This window comes from Desmodus rotundus, chromosome 5, assembly GCF_022682495.2.
Source record: "Desmodus rotundus isolate HL8 chromosome 5, HLdesRot8A.1, whole genome shotgun sequence".
Classification (NCBI taxonomy): Eukaryota; Metazoa; Chordata; class Mammalia; order Chiroptera; family Phyllostomidae; genus Desmodus; species Desmodus rotundus.
This window is the reverse complement of record NC_071391.1, coordinates 100326437-100350904: the sequence shown is the minus strand read 5'-3', so window position 1 is coordinate 100350904 and position 24468 is coordinate 100326437. Positions and strand designations below refer to the sequence as shown.

The 24468-nt window shown below is 37.5% G+C and overlaps 1 protein-coding gene across 1 annotated transcript in view; it reads left to right on the top strand.

The window, feature by feature from the left end:
* Positions 1–24468, top strand: part of TMEM131 (transmembrane protein 131) — a 220076-nt gene that overhangs the window by 131062 nt on the left and 64546 nt on the right. The window contains exons 9-12 of the mRNA XM_053925284.2: positions 2482–2632; positions 2730–2786; positions 3943–4004; positions 18820–18928. Coding sequence (XP_053781259.1) covers positions 2482–2632; positions 2730–2786; positions 3943–4004; positions 18820–18928 — 379 coding nt within the window. The remainder of the gene's footprint in view (positions 1–2481; positions 2633–2729; positions 2787–3942; positions 4005–18819; positions 18929–24468) is intronic.

Genomic DNA, 24468 nt, shown 5'->3' with positions numbered 1-24468 from the left:
TATTTGCATTATTGGTTCCTACCATAGGAGAGTTTTTAGTATTTTTAAATGTTTTCTACCATGCTTTAATCAAAGAGAGAAAAGATACAGAAAATGCAATTCTTGTACCAAGGTCATTCACATTGTTGAAGACGCACTGTGACTGTGCCACTACGAGTGAGCTCTGAAGATCAACTTTTCTCTATGAATTGTGCTGTTAAACACACATCACCTCGGGATTCTGTCTTCTGACCACTCTCAAAAAGGGAAAGGATGTATGGGGCATTTTTAGGATGTTGACCTAAACATTTAGATACAAATTTGTCAGTGATTGGCAAACTGCTGAGGTATAGAAACACACTATCATGTAGAAATATGTAATACGTAGATGGTCCATTTGTAGTCTTTCACAAAATGTTTTACCTTATAATTATATTATTATTTTAAAAGCCTTTGGGAGAAATAGTCTCTCAAACAGTGCTTCAGAAAATTAACTATAAGCTACTAAATTTATATATAATTCTAGATAGAAGAACTAAGAATTTACTATCAAATACAATTGGTACTTAATAAACCAACATAAGAGAATTCAGGCTTCTGCTTAGTTAAGAATTATAATGAATGGTACCAGAGCTGGCATAATGTTTTAATAAATCCCACTGGGTACAAGAAAAGATATAGTGACTCTTACTCCTACAAATCTAGAAAGAAGGCAGTTGGCCTTGATTTCACCCCCACCCCATTTCAGTATGTGAGAAAACCCAGAGACTAAGTCAGATCCCAAACAATGGTGAGTTCTGAGTGGGCGGCCCCTCTTTGGGGGCCATAGGAATGTTTCAGTCACCACCTTTAGTTTTTAAAACTAAAAAGTTGATAGTAAAGGTAAGTGAAAAATGGTAAAATCTAAAATACAGGGACTTCCTAAAATATACCAAAAACATGTGTGCAGAGAAATTTTGGTCGTCCCAAGAAGCCAGATTGTTTTAACCAGGAAAAGAATTATACTTCAAAAAGTAGCCTTTTTAAAAAAAAATGAATCTTCCTTCTAGTGTGTGTGTGTGAGTGTTCTCCCATTACAGGCCTGGAAATTGCAGGTATCTTCCATGTCTAAAGCCCTCCTGACCCACAGTTGGTAAACTGCAGATTTGCTTGGGAAGGTTTTTGGGGGATGGGGGGTGTTTTTTTGTTTGTTTTGTGGGGGGGGGAGTTAGGGGGTTTTTTTAATGCACATCCTTTTTTTTTTAAGATTTTATTTATTTTTAGAGAGAGAAGGGAAGGAGAAAGAGCGGGATAGAAACATCAATGTGTGGTTGCTTCTCACATGCCCCCCCACTAGAGACCTGGCCTGCAACCCAGGCATGTGCCCTACACTGGGAATCGAACCAGTGACTCTCTGATTCACAGGCCTGTGCTCAATCCACTGAGCTATGCCAGCCAGGGCTTTTTTTTTTTTAGGTTTTAAATGAAAGGAATGTAGAGTCTAGGCTCTCTTGGTTATAATTTTAAAAAGATTCCTGTAAAAGCTTCCCTTTGATGATGACATTTCTGTTGGTTAGAGAATTTCAGGACTGAATTATACAAGGTCTGTCCAGAAGGTATCCAGCCATGTAATATGAAAAGTAGAGATGTTTATTGAAGAAGATACACAAAACATACATAGAACAATGATGCCTCAGTTCCCTTCAAAGTAGGCACCTTGGACCTCACACAGTTCTCCCAATCGCCATCAACTGCCCCATCATATTTTCCTGAATCTCATAGATGGTCTGAAATCTCTTCTCTTTCAAAGGTGATTTTAGTTTGGGGAAAAGCCAGAAGTCGCAGGGTGCCAAATCTGGGCTTAGGGGGACTGAGTCACCTGGGTGATTTGATGTTTCGCCAAAAAACTCTGCACCAGACGTGATGCATGAGTGGGTGCGTTGTCATGATGAAGCTGCCAATCTCCAGTTGCCCATAGCTATGGCCTTCTGAATCATCCAAATAGTCCCCAGAGGAATGTTCATGCTTAATGCAAAATTTAACGCAGATCGTTCCTATACTTGCTCAGTCATTTTGAATGTGACAGCCACATAGTACACATGTTCACTCAACTCATCTACCACCCCTGCTGACTAGTACAGTGAAGTCGTCATTGTTCACACATGTGCATTCCAGTCCACTCTCCTTGGCTGCCAGGTTACACGGGTGTCACACAAACCATTCTTGTTATATTAACAATGGTTGGACTTTTTCTGTAGACCTTGTATACCTTAGTATCACCAAAGCATCGAAGAACAACCTTTTAATGATGATTTTGCAAGTGGCAATGCACATATTTCACATTTTAACATCCTCCAAAATTGGAATGTGTATTACAGTGGAATATACTTGTCAATGTGTTTTTTTCTGAGTAGGTATATAAAATAATTAGGCATCTTGTGGTCAATGTCATCTTATTGAATAAACTGGTGGTTTTGCACCATTACAAAAGCTGTGCTACATTATGGTCTGTTAACTTATCAGGAGATTCCTCCTTATGAAACCAAGGGAGTGATGAGAGCCAGTTTTTCCTCCAGAGAAGCAGATAACCACACAGCCTTCATAAGAATAAAGACTAATGCTTCAGACAGCACAGAGTTTATCATTCTTCCTGTCGAGGTCGAAGTTACAACAGGTGAGTGGAAACTGAAGGCACTGTAAGTTTGTTTAGTTTTCACTGCATCTGACTCTGGCAAAGTGAAATATAATTGTTTGCTTCTCTTTTTTGCAAGCCCCTGGAATTTATTCCTCAACAGAAATGTTAGATTTTGGTACACTGCGAACACAAGGTAAGAAAAGAGACAATGTCTTTATGAATCTTAAAAAAGAAAATCCCTGTTCAGTACTGAATGGTTCTATTTTAACTCCTTTGTAGTTGAGCTTTGAAAGTTCCTTTTAGTGGATTATCTGATGTTGTAGAAATCTTCTTTTGGGAACTGTGAACCCTTACAAGGCCATGGGATAACTTAAGTAAAGTCTTCTAGATGGGAGTTGAGGCACAAAGTAGTTTCTCAATTTTGTAATCCAGTTCCTCCCGACTTTTGGATTTTTATTTAGATATTGATTATTCAGTTGCATTATAATGACGTGATATTAGAAATTTGTCCCGGTGATCAGAGGAAGAATTCAAATTCTAAAACTGAAAATCCAGTTAAGGATTTATTAAGGAAAAAGTGTTAGTATAGTTAACCATTGAAGAGCATGGGTTTGAACTGCGCGGGTCTATTTATATGTGGATTTTGTTCAATAAGTATACAGTTGGCCTCTGTATCCCAGGTTTCTCATCCATGATTCAACCAACCAGGGATCAAAAACTATATTTTCTGTCTGTGGATGTGGAAGGCCGACTGCATTGTTCTGTGCCTTTTTATATAAGGAACTTGAGCGTCTACAGATTTTGATAACTGCTGGGGGTCCTGGAACCAGTCCCCTTTAGATGCCAAAGGAGTATAGTTAAGTTTTTGGAGAATCAGAAGTTATATGTGGATTTTCAACTGCGTGAGGATCGGCACCCCTAATCCCTGTGTTGCTTAAGAGTACTTGTAATTTGGGATGTCTGTGGGCCATATGTAATTAAAATTTTGTTGTTTGATATTGAAGACGCATTTTTGAATGTTAGATTCAGTTTTAATATGATAATTTCACATTGCACATTTTTAATTTGCTTCATTGTACTTTGCTGGAAAACAAAAAGTTTTAATGTCGAGTTTACTAAAAATTTTTTGTTTTATTTTGGCCTGGTTGTTTAGGTGGGGGCAGTTCTTGTAACACACAATGTCTTTATGAGTAAGGTGATTCCTACCTAATGTTTCTTTTTATTAATGTGATGGCCATTTTATTTCACATTCTAAAATAGATTCAATTTGGTATCTAAGAAGATAAAAGATTCTAACTTGCTGTAAAATACACCTTTTTAAGAAATACTTCTTTTTTCAATTTTAACAGATCTACCAAAAGTTTTAAATCTTCATTTATTAAATTCAGGAACAAAAGATGTACCAATAACAGTAAGTTTTTACTTATTTTTTCCTGTTATATATTTTTTATTTTTAAGCTTATGACAAAGTTAAAAATAATTAAACTCTTGCTCTAAACGAATTTTGTTTTGTGACGACCTGGTGACACCATGGTATGGTACTAAGTGTGACGGGAAAAACCTGTTCTGCCTTAACCGCCAAATTTTAAGGAGGAGAAGGGAAAGTAGGCGATCATTTCCAAGTTACGTTTGAACTGAAGTTTATGAGGTTCCTATTTAGGCAGAATATTATAAAAGGCCTGTGGAACCCTGACCCAACGGCCCAATTGATTGGAATGTTGTCCTGTATACCAGAAGGTTGAGGGTTTGATCCCCAGTTGGGGTGCATACCTAGGTTGTGGGTTTGATACCAGGTTGGGGCATATACGGGAGGAAACCAATTGATGTTTTTCTCACATCAGTATTTCTTTCTCTGTCTCTCTCTCTTTCACTCTCCTTCCATCTATCCCTCCCTCTCCTACTTCTCTTTCTCTTGCTCTAAAAATCATTGAACGTATCCTTATGTGAGGATTAATAAATAAATAGCCTTTGGATTCTGGAAAATCCTAGTATCTGTGTGCCATGTGCAAAGAAAAACAGGTTATAAGGATTCCATCAAGTTTGGTTGTTAGACTTAATGTATGAATAAGTAAAAAGAGAGGAAAAAAGATTCAGATGTGTTGGCAAGAGAAATCATGCAGCAAAGAATTAGGGGAATTAGGGTAGGTAGCAGTAGCATGCTGTTAACATTTGTCGTAGGCATCCCCTCTAACTGGCAATTGTTGTAGTTACCCTAGATAGTGTACCATAAACAAGGGTCCCCACTTCCCCTCACACATACACCCAGACAACTTTTACACCTTATAGTGGAATTGGGGTTCCATTAGATGGTTTTAGGCAAAAAAAAAAAAAAAACAGGGCTATTTTATATTTTGTTTTAGCTACCACCTCACCTTCTAGTGAGGTCCCCAAGACACATCCATGGGGAATGATGGAAAAGGAAAGCAGTACATTTTTATTATACCCTGTGCTGATGTCAGAAACGTAAATTCAGAAAACACTAATAAAATAAGTAGATCAGAGGGCTTGAGACTTAAGGGACTTTTGCCCATTGATGGCCAAACCGAGTTTACCAACAAGTGGTGGAATAGAGACCAAAGAAAGGAGAATATACAAACCCCAAATGAGAAAGTAAGAAGTTGCCATCCCAGGTAACCACATTTTAATACACAGCAACCTGCTCACTAGTGGGATCACAGCCTAGACAGTGTCCTGCTCTCTGACCTTGTATCTCTTCCGGCTTGCTGGAAGAATCGAGGGTGTATTAGGGAAGTACAGTCTGGTAGAGAGCTTCCCATATATGCAGAGGAATTGAAACTGCCCCACCTGGAGTTCCTGCCCCTCCAGTGTTAGGCAGGCTGAGAGAAACCTGCGATGCCATAGCCTGTGTATGCTGCCATACTTCTCAGGGGGGTCTTCAGGGGCCCGGTGTCTTTCCGCAGATTACAAGGAACAACTCCTTTGACCTAGCCACACTGATGCCATTGAAACAAAAACACCAGAGTACTAAGCAGCAGCATATGTCTCTTGTTCTTAGTTTTCCTCTTAAATAGTAACCCTAATGTATATATTTTTATATACTTGCTTCCCAAAATAGTATTCATTTTTAATTTAGTGACCTATTTTTTTTAATTCAGTCTTTTGAATGATTATCGTCAAAGTCCCCATGGAATAAAACTATCAGCATGTCTTCCAGGAGTGAACTTTTACATAAGAAAATATAACTGAATATTTCTGTTGTACAGTTTCTTTGTAATTCCTATTTATAGCAGTAATTAATTATGTCTCTAAAAAAATACACATTGCTGATTATTAATACAATATTGAGGGGTTAGTGATTGGTTTGGGCTATTTATATTGAAATTTTCACGAGTCTTTAGAAAAATGAGCAAAATAAAAACAATATAAATGTTTATAAAAATATTACTGTATGTTTAAAGAATTTACAAATACCCTTTCTAGAGAAGGATTGTTCTGCAGTAATGTGCTTGTTTCTTTGACATTAAAATAGCTGTTATTTTATGAATAAAGACAGTAGATAGGGTTTTTGTCTTAATAGAATGAGTTGGGAAGTGTTTCTGCCTCTTCTATTTTTGGGAGAAGAGTTTGTGAAGGTTTGGTGTTAGTTCTTCTTTAAATGTTTGATAGCATTCACCAATGAAGCCATCTAGGTCCAGGCTTTTCTTGTGGGAAGTTTTAAAATTACTAACTCAATCTCTCTATTTGCTATAGATATATTCATATTTTCTATTTTTTAAAGATTTTATATATTTGTATTTAGAGAGATGGGAAGGGAGGGAGAAAGAAGGAGAGAAACATTGATGTGTCAGAGATACATCAATTGGTTGCCTCTCTCACACCCCAACTGGGGTCCTGGCTCTCAACCCCGGCATGCGCCCTGACCAGGAGTGGAACCAGTGTCCTTCTGGTTAGCAGGCCAGTGGTCAAGTCAGTCCAGTGAGCCACACTAGCAAGGGCTCTATTTCTTGAATCAGTTCCAGTGTTTAGGTCTTTCTAGGATTTTTCATTTTACCTAAGTTATCTAATTTGTTGGTATCCCATTGTTCACAGTATTTTTTTTATAAAACTCATTTTTTCCCTACAAAGTAGGTAGTAATGTTCTGTCTTTCATTCTTGACTTAATAATTTGAGTCTTCTCTATATTTTTTTAAAGTTTTTCTTTGTCAATTTTGTTGATCCCTTCAAAGAACTAGCTTTTGGTTGTGATAATTTTTGTATTATTTTTCTTTGACATTAAAAATACCCTTTATCTTATGAATGAAGGTAGTAAATAGTAAGATATTCTCCTTCCCTACAATCAACATATTTGCAAAATAAAAGTTAGGGAACCGCTGTTAAGACTCCCCTCCACAAGAATAAACATACATACATTCTGTTAATTATTTTTTTTCGGGGAGGGGGGGTATTTTTTCCATTACCATCTCCCATGGTCACCACACTGTTGTCCATGTCCATGAGTCCTTTTTCCTTTTTGTTCAATCCCTCCAACCTCTAACCTCCCCATCCCCATTAGCTATCACCCTGCTTTCTATCTATGAGTCCATCTGTTTTGCTTGTTACTTAAGTTTGTTCATTAGATTCCATATGTGAGTGAAATCATATGGTATTTTTCTGACTAGCTTATTTCACTTAGCATAATTTTCTCAAGGTCCATCCATACTCTCGCAAAGGGTAAAATTTTCTTCTTTTTTACGGCCAAGTAAGTATTCCATTGTGTAAATATCCCATAATTGTTTATCCACGCTTCTACTAATGGACACTTGCACAGTTTCCATATCTTGGCAATTGTAAATAATGCTGTAATTAACATAGGAGTGCTTATGTTCTTTCAAGTTAGTGTTTTGGGTTCCTTCGGATACATTCCCAGAAGTGGGATCACTGGGTCAAAAGGCAGTTCCATTTTTTAGTTTTCTGAGGTATCTCCATACTGCTTTCCACAGTGACCGCACCAGTCTGCATTCCCACCAACAGTGCAAAAGGGTGCCACTTTCTCCTCATCCTCGCCAGCACTTGCTGTTCGTGGATTTATTGATGATAGCCATCCTGACAGGTGTGAGATGGTATCTCATTGTGGTTTTAATTTGTATTTCTCTCATGATTTAGTGATGTTGAGCATCTTTTCATATGTCTGTTGGCCATCTGTGTGTCCTCTTTAAAGAAGTGTCTATTCCAGGTCCTTTGGTCGTTATTTAATTGGGTTATTTGTTTTATTGGTGTTGAGTTTTGTATGTTCTTTATAAATTTTGGATATATCGGTGAATATGTTCTCCCATTTTATGGGTTGTCTTTTTTTTAAGATTTATTATTTATTTATTTTTAGAGAGGGGGAAGGGGAAGAGAAAGAGAGGGGGAGAAACATCAGTGTGTGGTTGCCTTTCAAGTGCCCCCTACTGAAGACATGGCCTGCAACCCAGGCATTTGCTCTGACTGGGAATCGAACCTATGACCCTTTGGATTGCAGGCCAGTGCTCATCCTACTGAGCCACACCAGCCAGGGCCTCTGTGGATTGTCTTTTTATTTTGTTGATGTTTCTATTGCTGTGCAAAAAATTTTTAGTTTGATACAGTCCCATTTGTTTTTCTTTTGTTTCCCTTGCTGGGGAGATATACCTAATAAAATATTGCTAGGAGTGATGTCCAAGATTTTGCTGCCTGTGTTTCCTTCTAGGGTTTTTATAGTTTTGGGTCTAACACTTAAGTCTTTAATCCATTTTGAACTTATTCTTGTATGTGGTTTAAGGTGCTATAGTTTCATCTTTCTGCACGTATCTGTCCAATTTTCCCAACACCATTTATTGAATAAACTATCTGTAGCCCATTGTATGTTCTTGCCTTTTTTGTCAAATATTAATTGGCTGTAAAGATGTGGCTTTATTTCTTGGCTCCTATTCTTTTCCATTGATCTATAAGTCTGTTTCTATGCCAGGACCATGCTGTTTTGATTACTGTGACCTTAGGTATAGTTTCATATTAGATGACGTGATTCCTCCTACTTTGTTCTTCTTTCTCAGGATCACTGTTGCTATGTGGAGCCTTTTGTGGCTCCATATAAATTGTTGAAATATTTGTTCTAGTTCTGTGAAATACGTCATTGGAATCTTGATAGGAATTGCACTGAATCCATAGATTGTTTGTGTGTTATGACATTTTAATGATGTTAATTCTTCCTGTCCACGAACACAGTATGTTTTTCCATTTATTTGTATCTTTATTTTATTTCTTCAGTGTCTTATAATTTTCCAAGTATAGATCCTTCACATCAGGGGTGTCGAACTCATTTTCATTGGGGGCCACATCAGCCTCACTGTTGCCTTCAAAGGACCAAATTTTTGGACTGTATAAACATAACTACTCCTTTTTTAAAAAATTTTTATTGTTATTCAATTACAATTGTATGCCTTTTCTCCCCATCCCTCCACCCCACCCCAACATAACTACTCCTTAACAGTTAAGTGAGAGCTCGGCACTGCCACCAGGTAGAAACAAGCTGCCAGGCCAGATAAAACAAGGTGGAGGGCCGGATTTGGCCCACGGGCCTTGTGTTTGCCACCTGTGCTTTACATCCTTGGTTAGGTTTACTCCTAGGTATTTTATTGTTTTTGCAGTTGTGAATGGGATTGTTTTCATAATTTCCCTTTCTGTTAGTTCATTATTGGCATATAAAAATGCAACTGATTTCAGGATATTAACTTTGTATCCTGCTAATTTGCTGAATTCATTCATCAGTTTAGTAGTATTTTGATGGAATCTTTGGGGGTTTTCTATGTACTGTATCATGTCATCTGCAAATAATGACAGTTTTACTTCTTTTTTTCTAATTGGGATGCCTTGTATTTCTTCTTGTCTGATAGCTGTGGCTAGGACTTCCAGTACTATGTTGAATAACAGTAGTGAAAGCGGACACCGATGTTTTGTTTCTTACTTTAAGGGAAATACTTTTAGTTTTTTCCCATTGAGTGTGACATTGGCAGTAGGTCTTTATTATGTATGCTCCCTCTATTTCCACTTTGCTGAGTGTTTTTATCATAGATGGTGCTGGATTTTATGAAATGCTTTTTCTGTATCTATTGATATAATCCTGTGGTTTTTAGCCTTCATTTTGTTTATGTGGTGAATCACATTTGTTGATTCGTGAATATTGTACCACCTTGCATCCCTGGGATAAATCCCACTTGATCATGGTGTATGATCTTTTTGGATGCATTGCTGTTTTAGGTTTGCTAATATTTTGGATATTGGCCTATAATTTTCTTTCATTGTAGTTGTAGTGTCTTTATCCATTTTTGGAATTACAATAATCCTGGCCTCATAAAAAGAGCTTGGGAGCCTTCTGTCCTCTAGAATTTTTTGAAATAGTTTGAGAAGGAGAGGTGTTAGTTCTTCTCAGAATGTTTGGTAAAATTCACCTGTAAAGCCATCTGGTCCAGGGCTTTTATTTGTTGGGATTTTTTTGATTACTGCTTCAATTTCACTAGGTGTAAACTGTCTATTTCAGATTCTCTGATTATTCATGATTTAGTTTTGGAAGACTGTATGTTTCTGGGAATTTATCCAGTTTGTTTACATGTATTTGTTCATATTTTCTTACAGTCCTTTGTATTTATTTGGGTTCAGTTGTTATTTCTCCTCTTTCTGATTTTATTTATTTGGGTCCTCTCACTTTTTTTCTTGGTGAATCTGGTTAAAGGTTTGTCAGTCATGCTTATTTTTACAAAGAATCAGCCCTTGGATTCATTGATCTTTTGTATCTTTTTTAAGACTCTGTTTCATTTATTTCTGCTCTGATATTCTTTCCTTGCTTCTACTCACTTTGGGCTTTGTTTATTGTTCTTTTTTAAGTTCCTTTAAGTGTAAAGTTAGATTGTTTATTTAAGCTTTTGCTTATTTTTTGAGATAGACCTGTAATGCTATGAATTTCCCTCTTAGGGTCGCTTTCCCTGTGTCCCATAGATTTTGGGTTGTTGTGTTCTCATTTTCATTTGTTTCGAGGTATCTTTTGATTTCCTTACTGATCTCGTTGACCCATTCATCGTTTAATAACATGTTATTTAGCTTCTATGTCTTTAGGTATTTTTCAGTGTTTTTCTTGTGATTAATGTCTAGTTTCATAGCATTTGGGGTCAGAGAGGATGCTTGATATGATTTCAGTCTTCTTAAATTTATTGAGACTTGCTTTGTGTCCTGACGTGTGGTCTGTCCTAGAAAACATTCCATGTGCACTTGAAAAGTGCTTTGGGGTGAAATGCTCTGAAGATATCAATTAAATCCATTTGATCTAGTGTGTCATTTAAAGCTGTTGTCTCCTTGTTGATTTTGTCTGGAAGATCTATCCATTGAAGTCATTGGGGTGTTAAAATCTCTGACTGTGATTGTATTTCTGTTCATCTCTCCCTTTATGTTTATCAAGGTTTTCTTCATATATGTAGGTGCTCCTATGTTGGGTGTGTAAATACTTACTAGGGTTATATCCTCTTGTTGGATTTTTCCCCTTATCATCATGTACTATCCTTCTTTGTCTCTTACTGTAGCCTTGGTTTTAAAGCCTATTTTGTTGGATATAAGTATTGCTACTCCAGCTTTTTTCCCTTTCCATTTGCATGAAATACTTTTTCCATCCCTTTATTTTAGTCTGTGTGTATCTTTCGATCTGAGATGGATCTCTTGGAGGCAGCATATATATGGGTTTTATTTTCTTACTGATTCAGCTACCCCATGTCTTTTGGTTAGAGCATTTGACCATTTATATGTAAGGTGCTTGTTGATAGGTACGTATTTAGTGCCATTTTATTGTTAGACTATTTTGCTGGGGGAGGGGGGAGTTCTTTCTCCTCCTTAAAGCAAGCTATTTAACATTTGCTGCAGTATTGGTTTGGTGTTAACAAACTCCTTTAGCTTTTTCTTGTCTGGGGAGCTCCTTATCTCTCCTCCAACTTTAAATGATAGCCTTGCTGAGTAAAGTAGCCATGGTCTTAGGTCCTTGCTTCACCTTGAATATTTCATGCTACTCCCTTCTGGCCTGAAATGTTTCTGTGGAGAAATCAGATGACAGTCTAATTGGTTGTCCCTTGTGTGGAACTACCTGCTTTTTTCTTGAGACTTTTAGGATTCTCTCCTTGTCTTTAAGCCTTGCCATTTTAATTATGATGTACAGTGGTGTAGGCCTCTTTCGATCCAACTTGTTTGCGACTCTGAGCTTCCTGGACTTGTGTGTCTTTTCCATCACCAGATTAGGGAGGTTTTCGGTCATTATTTCTTCAGTTAGATTCTTGATCCCTTGCTCACTGTCTTCTTCTGGTATTCCCATGGTACAGATGTTGTTATGCGTCATGTTGCCCAAAAATATTTCTTAAGCTCACCTCATTTTTTTTATTTTTTTTTATTTTTGTTGCTCTGCTTAAGTGTTTTTTTCTACCTTGTCTTCCAAATCACTGATGCAATCCTCTGCTTCATCTAACCTACTGTTTATTACTTGCAGTGTATTATTTATTTCAGATACTGCATTCTTTATTTCTGACTCGTCTTTTTTTATGGTTTCTATGTCTTTTTTCATGCTCTTAAGCATCCTTATAATCATTACACTAAAAACTCTTATGTGATAAATTGCTTGCCTCCATTTCATCTAGTTGTTCTTCTGGAGAATTCTCTTGTTCTTTCATTTGGAGCCTGTTTCTTTGCCATCCCATTTTTGGATGTCTGTCTGTGTCTGTTTCTGTGTATTAGGTAGATCTGCAAAGAGACTGGTACAGACCCTTGTCAGACGCTGTTTGTAACTGGCCCTGTGCAACATGTTTGGAGCTATCAATGATCCACAGCTTGGGGCTCCCTCAGCTAGGTCTGTGTGTATACAGAAAGAACCAGGCTGCACACCAAGGCAGCTTTTACCAGCACGGGACCCAGGGGAGGGTCAGCTAATGTCTCAGAGCTCCCAGAGATCCATCTTAGTTGTTAAACTTATTCAGTGATATATAGCCTTAAATTGTACTCAGTAGCCTGGATTAAGCTCTATAGGATGGGCCAGAATAATTCCTGCAGGTGGGGCTATTGCTTCACTTCAGGCTGATGCTCCTTGGAGAGGAGCGCTCTGCCTGAGAAAGAGGACTTCTGCATTATGCGGAATGACTCAGCTCAGGGATCTTGGTGGCAGTTCCTTCACTTCTCTCTTCAGAGCCACCAACTCCAGACTCTCCTCACATGTCTCTAGTCCACTCTGCCCTCCCTCTGCCAGAGCCCAAGGTAAGTGGCTGCAAACAAAATTTTGTGTGTTGGCCCTTTGAGAGTCTCTCTGAGTCTCCAGCTCTCTCTTCCTGACAGACAGAAGCCCTGCTGCTTTTCACAGCTGGATGTTATCTGGGTTCCTTTCCCGGCCCTGGTGCTGTAGGCTGTGGAACCCAACTTGGGGTTTGGGCCCCCCACTTCTCAGGGGAAACCCCCTAGCCACTGAAACATCCCTCTAGCTCTTCACCTGCTGCCCATGGGAACCCAGCCATTCCTCTCGCACCTCCTCCACAGTTCCTACCAGTCTCTTTGTGTTGAAGTGGTTTCCTTGCCTGTGGTTGTAATGTTTCTCTCCTGCTGGTGTTTAGTTGGTTATTTAGGATGATTTCTCTGCAATTTAGTTGTAATTCCAGATTGATCCTGGGTCAAGGTTAGTGCAGCTTCCACTTATTCCTCCACCATCTTGGGTCTCTCCCACACACATACATTCTAGATTTTACCACTCAGTGGAATGCAAAGGCCTAGGAATCACTGCTGTATGTTAGCATTTTTAAATCTTACTGTTACATGAACTGTGATTCTTTCGTTCAAAATTTTCTAGCTTAGTTACCAGAGTTCCCTTTATAATGGAATATAAATTCCTTCTGCTAGATTTGTCTCGATTGCTTTGGCTATAATCTACTTACTTTCCCTGAACTTGCTGATGCTGGATTTCTTCTTTAGTTTGTCATTCACATGGAGCCCATTTACCTTGTTTGTGGTAACGCAGGCACACTCCCTTCCCAGTCCTTGCCTTCTCGTGCGCTCAGGTCACTGACCTCCGCAGAGGGGTATTGTGCAGCACAACTTCCTGGCAGCATCCAAGATTTCTCTTCAGCTGTGGACAGCTCTTTGTCTGCTGGCGGACCGCCCTGCATTGCCTCTGTTTGAGATGTCAGATGATTTTTATTGTTTGTGTGTCCTGCATGCTGTTTGTCTGTTACTGGTTTCTTCAGTGTGTGGGAGGCTATTGCACAGAGCAGGGTGAGAGTGGGAGCTTTTGTGCTTGTTGGGCAGACTTCAGGCCTGCAATCACTTCTCCAAATGTGAGGGTTTAGAGATTTGATGGGAAAGTGCCTTTACACAGCCCAAATGATCTGGTCCAACTTTTTACACACAAGTGGACTACAGTCATGTCTTGTTCAATAAACATTTCCTAGAAAAATGAAATTAGCAATTAATCTAAGCATGTGAATGAAAAAAATGTAGTGTTTAATCCATTTATGACGGAATTAAATAGGCCCATGAACCCACTTTTTTATTTGCTCTTTCTATGGGTCAGGCACCATGGAAGGTACTTTATAGGGATTAACCTTATTTCATACAACAATTCTATATGGCACACAGGTTGTAGTTTTCCAAATAGTGACTTATTCAACTATAAAAACTCAAAAGTTACATAAAGTACATTAAGTATATGATGACATTTAAGTCTGCATGAGTATATAATTTTAATTTCAAATTTGTATTGCTATAAAAAAAGTATTAATCTGTGGATGTCTGTATATCTACATCTGTACCTGCCAATATATGTATTTTTTCTAATATCCAAAGCCTCACACAGTCAGTGTTTTGTAGTTTTCGCTTATTTCCTTATTCATTTAGCCCTTCATTCAATAAATATTTAATGAACATCATTTATATGCCACCCCCTGTGCTAAGTACTGAGAATACAGCAGTGAATCAGACAACAAAGGTTATACAACAAGATTGTAAATCAAGCCCAGTTCTGTGAAATAAATACCACAGAATGGCATGTAAGAGGAGGGGGATGGTTTAGATAGGGTTGTCTCGGAGGAGCTGACATTTGAGGTCATAACTGAGGACTGAGAAGTAAGCACCCATAAGAAAAATTGGTGGACGAGTGTTCCCAGCACAGGGAGCAGCAAGTGCAAAGGTATGAGGCCGGAACAGCTTTGGATGTCATGAGAGACACAAAGAGGTTGAATGTAAAGGTAAGGGTTGGAGAGTCACACAGGGGTGCTAGGATTTGTGATGTGTTTAGATTTTATTATAAGTGCAATGAGAAATTAAAGAACTTTTAAGTATTTATGTGTTTGTAAAAGGTCACTGTAGCTACTTTGTGGATGACGAACTATAGAAAGTTAGAAATCTTTTGCAGTGGTCCACTTGAGAGATGATGGTAGCTTTTCCTGTATTTTTCTGTGTAATAAGCCAGACTTAAAGATTGATGCATTTTAGCCCTGGCTATTGTGGCTCAGTGGACTGAGTGCCAGCCTGTGAACCAAAGGGTTACCGGTTTGATTCCCAGTCAGGACACATGCCTGGGTTGCAGGCAGGTCCCCAGTAGGGGGCGCACGAGAGGCAACCACACATTGATGTCTCTCTCTCTCTCCTTCTCCCTCCCTTCCCCTCTCTCTAAAAATAAATAAAATCTTTGAAAGAAATGAAAAAGACTGATGCATTTTAGAAGGGCCTCTGCCTTCCACCATTTCACAAATATGTCATTTTCAGGATGGAATAGGCAGTGTTAGAAGCTGGAAGGTTTGTTTTGTTTTGTTTTTAATTCCCCTTAAGGGAATTTAGCCTCTTCATCTTTGTAGATAGAGGACTGTTAAAGCAAGCAGCTCCAAATACAAATTCCCCATCTTTTAGTGGGCAAGATACAGAAGGTCAAGCCTTCCTGACATTGATCGTCTAATGCAACTTTGAGAATATTTAGATAACATTTCTAAAACATTAATGCTGCATAAAATATGTAGTAAGTTTGCTTGAGATGTTCTAAGAGGAACAGTTGCGTGAAGTTTCCTTGCTAATTGATGAATAAAAGTCACGGATATCCTTATTCATTTTACTAATATCAGCTTGATATAAGCCTTAGCAAATTTGTACAACTATTGTCTACAGTTGTTAGGTACTGGAAGGTTATTTTCCTTGGCTTGCTCAAAGGTTGTAAATAGGTTCAGAAAGTCCTGGGCTCTTGAGTCTCACTTGACAGTTATTGCTCATTAGTTGGGTGTGAGTGTTGTGAGACAAGACTGGATATATTTGGAACATGTGGGAGGCTGCCTTTCCTGGGAATCTTGCCAAATTTTTTCTACTTCTTGATTGTCTTTAAGAGTCAGCTAGTGACTGATACTAAAACTGATGTTAGTATAAATATGCTTACTACAAGTTAATAATTACATACTTTTTTATTTAAAGCCACCAGAATAAGCCAGCTATTTCAGTGTTTTGTTTTGTTTTGCTCTGTTTTTGTTCCCTTGGAAAATGGGTTTTAGCTGACTTATGGTTTTTTTAATGGTATTAAGTGAACAGTTCAGATAATTTATATAAAACACATTGAATATTTGTTTACTACTAGTGCAATATATTTTAAGGTAATAACATTGAGTATAAAGTTTTCCTCTGGTAAGAACAATCTTAAAAGTGGTACACTTCATGCAATAAAAACCTTTTTTCATCAACTATCTTAAACTCTTACTATTTACAGTGACTATATTTTAATAAGTATCATCACTTAGCTATTTCCCATGTGATGCTCTACAGCTTAATAACACTCAAAAAGTGTCCTGGCTGTTAGTGCCACGTATAGTCTTTAAACATGTTTGAAACAGTCCAGGTCCTCTTGCTGCCCTGTCGTAGTCAGTGGAGCAGGTGAGAGAGTGTGCAGCCATATATGTGTTAAGTCCTTTACAAAGCTCTGCAGCGCTTTATAAGATCATGTCTGACAGTCTTGACCTCAGCAAAATTAATAGAATCAGAACATTTTGTAGCTAGGTGGACTCTTAGGAAATACCCAATCCAATCCCCTAGGATGGAAAAAATCAGGTCTGGAGTGGATGGGCAGCTTACTCAGGCTCATACTTACAAACAGGTCTCTAGGGGATGGTCACATGTGCTTCTGTACTGCTGCTTTCTCCTTGGGAAGAAAATATTAGTATAGCATTGTAGTATGGCATAGTGGGGCCAAATGACACGTCATCCAGTTGTAGTTTATCTTACAGTTTGCACTGCTGTGAACACACACACACCCTTGCAAAGGAAGGAAGAGATTTGTACTTAAGTGATTGCTAATTATAGTAAGCATATTGATGATAAATCTATTGATATGATCAAATCAGCACCCAGCCTCAGTTAGAGATTCAAAGACAAATGAGGAGTTGTCAAAGAGAAAAAGGAAGAAAGGAGGGGGTAATGGGGGGTGGGCAAAGGGTGAAGGGTTTACAGGAACAAGTATAAAGGGCACATGGACAAAAACAGGGTCGGGGTGGAAACGGGAGGGAGGTGGGGATGGCTGGGGTTGGGGGGAGGGGTGGGGGGAAAAGGCAGAAAACTGTACTTGAACAACAATAAAATTCAAAAGTATTTAAAAAAGAAAAAAAGAATGAGTTTTGAGAGATGCTAAGGCTATGGAGATTTCAGGCACAGAAACTGGCAGAGCCATCCTTAAGGCCATAGTTCCAGGCTCAGTCAGGACCTGCTGATGTATGAGTATTACTAACCAGCAACTGGTGGAGATGCTGTGCCTGCAGAAGGTGGAAAGCAGTGTTTGTAGTCATTATGTGTAATACATGTTTGGGCATGGGGTGTCAGGTGAAGAAAGGCCCTGGACTCAGTCCAGTTCTGCCTCTTGATGCCTAGCTATTAAAACATCACTCAGTACTGCATGGTTCTCTTCACCAGTAAACAGGGAAAGAGAGGTTGGGATCTTTAAAGTTCTGTCCACTATAAAGTGCTTCGTGTCCCTGAGGATCATCAATTAAAAAGTTACTGCACTTAAAAATGTATTTATTTTTTAAGTTTGCTCAAAAAGTACAAACTTTTACTGTTTCTTTTTTGTTACTTTAGGTTTTTTTTTCCTCTGATAGACAGGCCTTATTTATTAAATCTAAAGAGTTCTGGCTTTTCCCAATTACACATACCTGCAGTCGCATCACTGCTCACTCCACAGCTTGGAGGGAGGCCCCTGCGCCTGAACAGCAGCGCCTCACTTGCACAGCGCTCCCTAGAGAACGGCCTTTAGAAATGGGTCTGCAATACTGTCTTGGCAAAGGAGCACCAGCTCCCAAGTTCATGTTTAGTGTTCATCTTCACATGGATTCTTTAAAAGGGACTCTCATAAATCTTCGTGTCTCCCTCTCTTCCATTGGCCAAAAAGTCTGTACAGTTTTTTCTGTAAAAGAAAGACACATTTTTCATTTTCACCAATAACTTTATTGATTTGGATATTTTTAGTATATTAGCTGTCTCCCACATGGTATAGTGTTGATTGTTATCAATTAATACCTGGATTTGATCACTGTCAACTTCAGCTGGTCTACCTGACCGTGGAACAGCATCGTCCAGCGAGAACTCTCCAGCACGAAACTTCGCTAACCACTTTGGACACATTCGATCAGTCACAACACCTTCTCCATACCCTGCACAAACCTTTTTTTGCATTTCAATCGCGTTTTTACATTTCTTGAAATAATAAAGCATAATATACCTAAAGTGTTGATTATTTTCTTCCATCTTCAATATTAAAATGGCTACACAAAAATTCATCAATTTTGATAATCTTTTTAAAGGCTTGCTGACAATATAATGGCACCTGTCACAATACAATCTAACAAAATTGTTTTGAATGAATTTAAAGACAACTAAGCACTACTAGAACCATCTTACAGAAAAAACTAAACAAACTTTTTGGCCAACCCAATATAGGACTTAGACATTCATTTGAAAAATAAAGACCTTTTTTTCTGTTTTATGTACTCATACCCAGTATACTTATTTGTCTTTAGATTTTTACACTCATTTATCATACATTTTTCTTCTGATTATTTTATTCATAAAGATATTCTAATGAAATTAATTTGGCATCTTATTAGTTTGGCTTGCTCCATTTAAAGGGACCACGTGAAGTTAAAGTTTTGATTCTGCTTTACTTTTCCAGTACATTTTCCAGTGTAATATAACTGAGCCATTAGATTAAAACAATGCTCTCTGTACTTTTCTCTTTACAGAGTGTCCGACCCACACCCCAGAATGATGCTATAATGGTACACTTTAAACCAATTACCTTAAAAGCTTCAGAAAGTAAATATACCAAAGTTGCAAGTATTAGTTTTGATGGTAAGTATTCAACTTTTTCTAATACAGTGCTCTTATTTTGATAAACTAACTAGAAGTTCTCTATGTCAACATCATATCATAGAAATCCTGACCATTTTGCAGATTGCATGTTACTGCTTAGGTTGGTTTTTCATATAAAATATCAAGAACTCTTATTTCACTGTTTTATGAAATAAAATAACTTTATAAACCTAAACTAATTTTGGCAAATACAGTAAGAATGGAATTACATTTTTGTAATCTGGGCTCTTCCACATATATTCCCATTATGCTTTGTCTTAATTATGAAGTCATTAATTTTTGTAGTTGGGTGATAATTTATTTGAACTTCAGAAACATGTTTGAACTTGAGAGCAGAAATATTCTTTTTAACATTCTCATATATTGGCTTTTCTAAGCAAGGCAGACAGTCCTGCCTAAGCTAAAATAATAGCCTTTACAATAGAATTATTATACTGTATATTTTGACACTTGAAATATTAACTCAGGCCAGACTTTAACATAGTTGAATAGCATATTTTTATTCATTTTGCTCACTTTAGTGGAATACTTACTGAATTTGCTATCACAAAATTTTTCAAATAATAACTTAATAGCTGCTTAACTCTCTGATTAAATTTAATAAGAACTGAAACTGCAAATGGGGCTTGTGTCATTGGGGCCTGTGCAAGTGAGGGGCCCTGAAGCTTAAACTTGGGCTTTCCAACAAAGCCATCTCTGCACATAGTCCACATTGGACATTGAAGCTCTCATCAGATGAGAGTACTTGCTCACTGATGGCCTCCTGCGTGTGACAGAATACCGGAACTCTGCACAATGTGAGAGCATTGTGCTTACAGCTTGCACATGGAAAATTCTCAGGAGGGTCTGGAGCAACTGCACAGGCTGGGCACCAGCTTCAGTCTTCATCCCACCAGCTCAGAGAAAACTCCAGAGGAAATCAACATGAAATATGTGGCATACTGTCATAATCCAGCTGTCAAGTAGCAGGCTTGTAGAGGGTTTTGATGCCACAGTTATTTCCAAGAATGCGATCCATTGTCTGTTCTTAAGATACCATAGTCATGACCACCAGTTTCAAAATCAGCAGGTACATTCTCTTTTCTTACCAAGAAACAGAGCAGCCAATAGTAATTTCTGACCCTTGAGATCAGTTAGTACCCACCCTACCGATAAGTCGATAAGTCCAAGGAATAGGGGGCGTGCGCAGCAAGACTGTGCAATCCTGGCCTCCCATGCTCTTCTCCTCCAGCGCCTGGACTGACAATTTAGTGACTGTTTCCATTCTTGAGATGAATGACTGTCGGTAATGTTGGTTCTTCTGAGATCATAGACTCTAATTAAAATAAGTGCTTCTTAAAGAAATTAGTAAAATTAAATAGGCAAAGGGAAAGCATTTTTAAAGCAAGTACTATATATCTTAAAGTCTATTTTGTCTCATATAAGTATTGCTACTCCACCTTTTTTTGTTTGTTTCCATATGCATGAAATTTTTTTCATCTCCTTACTTTGAATCTGTGTGTCTTTTGTTCTGAGGTGGGTTTCTTGTAGACAACATATATGTATGGACTTGTTTTATTATCCATTCAGCTACCCTGTGTCTTTTGATTGGAGCATTTGATCATATGTCTGTTGGCTATCTGTATGTTCTCTTTGGAGAGGTGCCTCTTTAGGTCCTCTGCCCATATTTTACTTGGATGTTTGTTTTTTTGTGTTGAGTTGTGTCAGTTCTTTTTTCTTTCTTTTTTTTTTAAGTAGAACTGTTTTGTTACTATTTTTTTAAAGATTTTATTTATTTATTTTTAGGAAAAAGGGAAGGGAAGGAGAAAGAGAGGGAGAGATACATCAGTGTGTGGTTGCCTCTTGCATGCCCCCTACCGGGGACCTGGCCCACAACCCAGGCATGTGCCTTGACTAGGAATCAAACCTGTGACCTTTTGCTTCGCAGGCCCATGCTCAATCCACTGAGCTACACTAACCAGGACTCAGTTGTGTCAGTTCTTTATACATTTTAGATGATTAGACATTTATCAGCTGTATCGCTGGTAAATATCTTCTCCCATTCAATAGGTTACTGTGCAGAAATTTTTTAGTTTGATGTCCTGTTTATTTTTTTCTGTTTCCCTTGCCTGAGGAGAAATATCAGAAAAAATATTGCTAAGAGAAATGTCAGAGACTTGACTCCCTATGTTTTCTTTTAGGAGTTTTATGGTCTCAAGTCTTACATTTAAGTCTTTAGTCCATTTTGATTTTTTTTTGTGGTGTAAGATGGTCTAGGTTCACTTTTTTTGCATTTATCTGTCCAATTTTCCCAACACCATTTATTAAATAGACTGTCTTTACCCCATTATATGTTCTTGCCTACTTTGTCAAATATTAATTGACCACGTAGGTGTGGGTTTATTTCTGGGCTTTTCTGTTCCATGGATCTATATGTCTCTTTTTATGCCAGTACCATGCTATTTTGATTACTGTGGCCTTGTAGTATAGTTTAATATCATGTAGCATGATAGCTCCAACCTCGTTCTTCTTCCTCAAGGTTACTGTGGTTATTCAGGGTCTTTTGTGGTTCCATATACATTTTTGGATTATTTGTTCTAGTTCTGTGAAATATGTCATGGTATTTTGATAGGAATTCCATGGAATCTATAGATTGCTTTGGGAAGCATGGAAATTTTAATGATATTAATTCTTCCTACCCGTGAGCATGGTATATGCTTCTATTTATTTGCATCTTCTTCAGTTTTTTTCTTTACAGTCTTACAATTTTTCTGAGTGCAGGTGTTTTGCCTCCTTGATTAAATTTATTCCAAGGTATTTTATTTTATTTTTTTGATGCAGCGGTAGGTGGGATTGTTTTCCTAGTTTCTCTTTCTAATAGTTCATTGTTGGTATATAAAAATGAAGTTGATTTTTGAATATTAAGTTTGTGCCCTGCTATTTTAGTGAATTCATTTATCAGTTCTAGTAGTTTTTTGGTGGAATCTTTAGGGTTCTCTATATACAGTATCATGTCATCTGTAAGTAATGACAGTTTTATTTCTTCCTTTCCAATTTGAATGCCGTTTATTTGTTCTCCTTTTCCAATTGCTGTGGCTAGGAGGTCCAATACTATGTTGCATAAGAGTGGTGAAAGCAGACATCCCTGTCTTGTTCCTGACCTTAGGGGAAATACTTTTAGTTTCTCCCCATTGAGTTTGATGTTGGCAGTGGGTTAGTCAAATACGGCCTTTATTATGTTGAGGTATTTCTCCCTATTTCCACTTCACTGAGAGTTTTTATCATAAATGGGTGCTGGATTTTGTCAAATGCTTTGTCTGCATCTGTTAATGTGATCACATGATTTTTGTCCTTCATTTTGTTTATATGGCGTATCACGTTAATCATGATTTGCAGCTGTTGTACCAACCTTGCATTCTAGGAATAAATCTCACTTGATCATCATGTATGATCTTTTAAATTCATTACTGAATTCCATTTGCTAATCTTTTGTTGAAATTTTTAGCATCTGTGTTCATCAGGGGTATTAGTCTAAAATTTTCTCTTTGTAGTATCCTTATTTGGCTTTAGAATTAGGATAATGCTGGTCTGGTAAAATGAGCTTGGGAGTCTTCCCTTCTCTAGAATTTTTGGGACTAATTTAAGAAGGATAGGTATTAGTTATTGGAATGCTTGGTAAAATTCACCTGTGAAGCCCTCTAGTCTAGGACTTTTGTTTGTGGAAAGTTCTTGATTACTACTTCTATTTCATTAGTTGTAATCTGTTCAAATTTTTTGTTTATTCTTGATTGAGTTTTAGAAGATTATGTATTTCTGGGAATATGTCTCTTTCTTCCAAATTGTCCAGTTTGTTGGTATATAGTTGCTCGTAACATTTCCAGATAATCCTTCTTAATTTTTGTGCTGACAGTTGTTGCTTCTCCTACTTTATTTCTAATTTTATTTATTGGGTCCTCTCTTTTTTCTTGATGAGTTTGGTTAAAGGTCTATCGATCTTGTTTATTTTTTCAAAGAACCAGCTCTTGCTTTTATTCATCTTTTGTATTTTTTTTGACTATTTCATTTATTTCTGCTTTGATCTTTGTTATTTCCTTCCTTCTATTCATAGGCTTTTTTGTTGTTCTTTTTCCAGTCTCTTTAGGTGTAAGGTTAGATTGTTTAAGATTTTTCTTATTTCTTGAGGTAGGCCTGTAATGCTATGAATTTTCTTCTTAGGAATGTTTTCACTGTGTCCTGTAGGTTTAGTTTTGTTGTATTTTTATTTTCATTTGTCTGAAGGTGTCTTTTGATTTCTTCATAGATTGTTATCTATGAAGATAACATAGATTTCTTCATTGTTAGCCCACTCATTGTTTAGTGACATGTTATTTAGCCGTCATGTGTTTGTGTATTTCAGAGTTTTTTTATTTTAATGGATTTCTAGTTTCATAATATTGTGATTAGAGAAGATGCTTGATATGATTTCAGTCTTCTCTAATTTATTGAGACTTGTTTTGTGTCCTAACATGTGGTCTGCCCTGGAAAATGTTCCATGTGCACTTGAAAAAAAAAATGTATGCTTTTTCTGCTGCTTTGGGGTAAAATGCTCTGAAAAATATCAATTAAATCTGTCTGGTCTGGTGTGTCATTCAGAGCTTCTATTTCCTTGATTTTCTGTCTGATCTTTCCATTGAAGTCAATGGGGTGTTAAAATCCCCTACAGCGAGTGTTACTATCAGTCTCTCCCTATACGTCACTGATACTTGATTTATACACGTAGATGCTCCTATGTTGGGTGCATAAAATTTACAAGGATTGTATCCTATTTTTGGATTTATCCCTTTATCAGTATGTAATGTCGTTATTTGCCTCTTATTATAACCTTTGTTTTAAAGTTTATTTTGTCTCATATACGTATTGCTTCTCAAGTGCTACATTTCTCAAAAGTAGTTTTTATTATCATGGGACAATCCCTCCATCTTTCACCGCCCATCCCACCTCCACCACCCCGGATCCCGACACAAAATACTGCTGGGATTGCTGTGGCGATCAATAGGAAATGTGTGCTTTATTTAACTTTTTAATATTTTCAGAACATGCCATATATATTCTACAAGCAAGCATCTTTCTCATCATGTCACTATTCTTTAGGATTTTTAACTGAATTTTCTTCAGGGTTTTTTTTTTGAGGTTTTTGAAAACTTTATTTGTTAAAATACCATGAAATGCTTTAATTATGGCCCTTGTGATCAGCTTTACATCAGAATAAATAGTGAGAAACTAAAAGCATCCAGAAGTGGCTAAAACAGCAAACAAAGAAATGAGGCTTAATGAGGATTTTTAAAATCTAGTCATCATCTGTACTTAGCCACACACTAGATACCTTCCTTTTGTGTGTGTGTGCATTTTTTTAGTGTGCCAAAATTGGATATCCAACACCCATTTGCAGAACCCACATGTAAATTCTCCTAAGTGGAAGTGTTCTCAAAGTATTTTAAAGGGGATAAAGATAAACAGCTTCTTTATTTGCTTTGAAAAGGAACATCCTATGGGTACCCAAA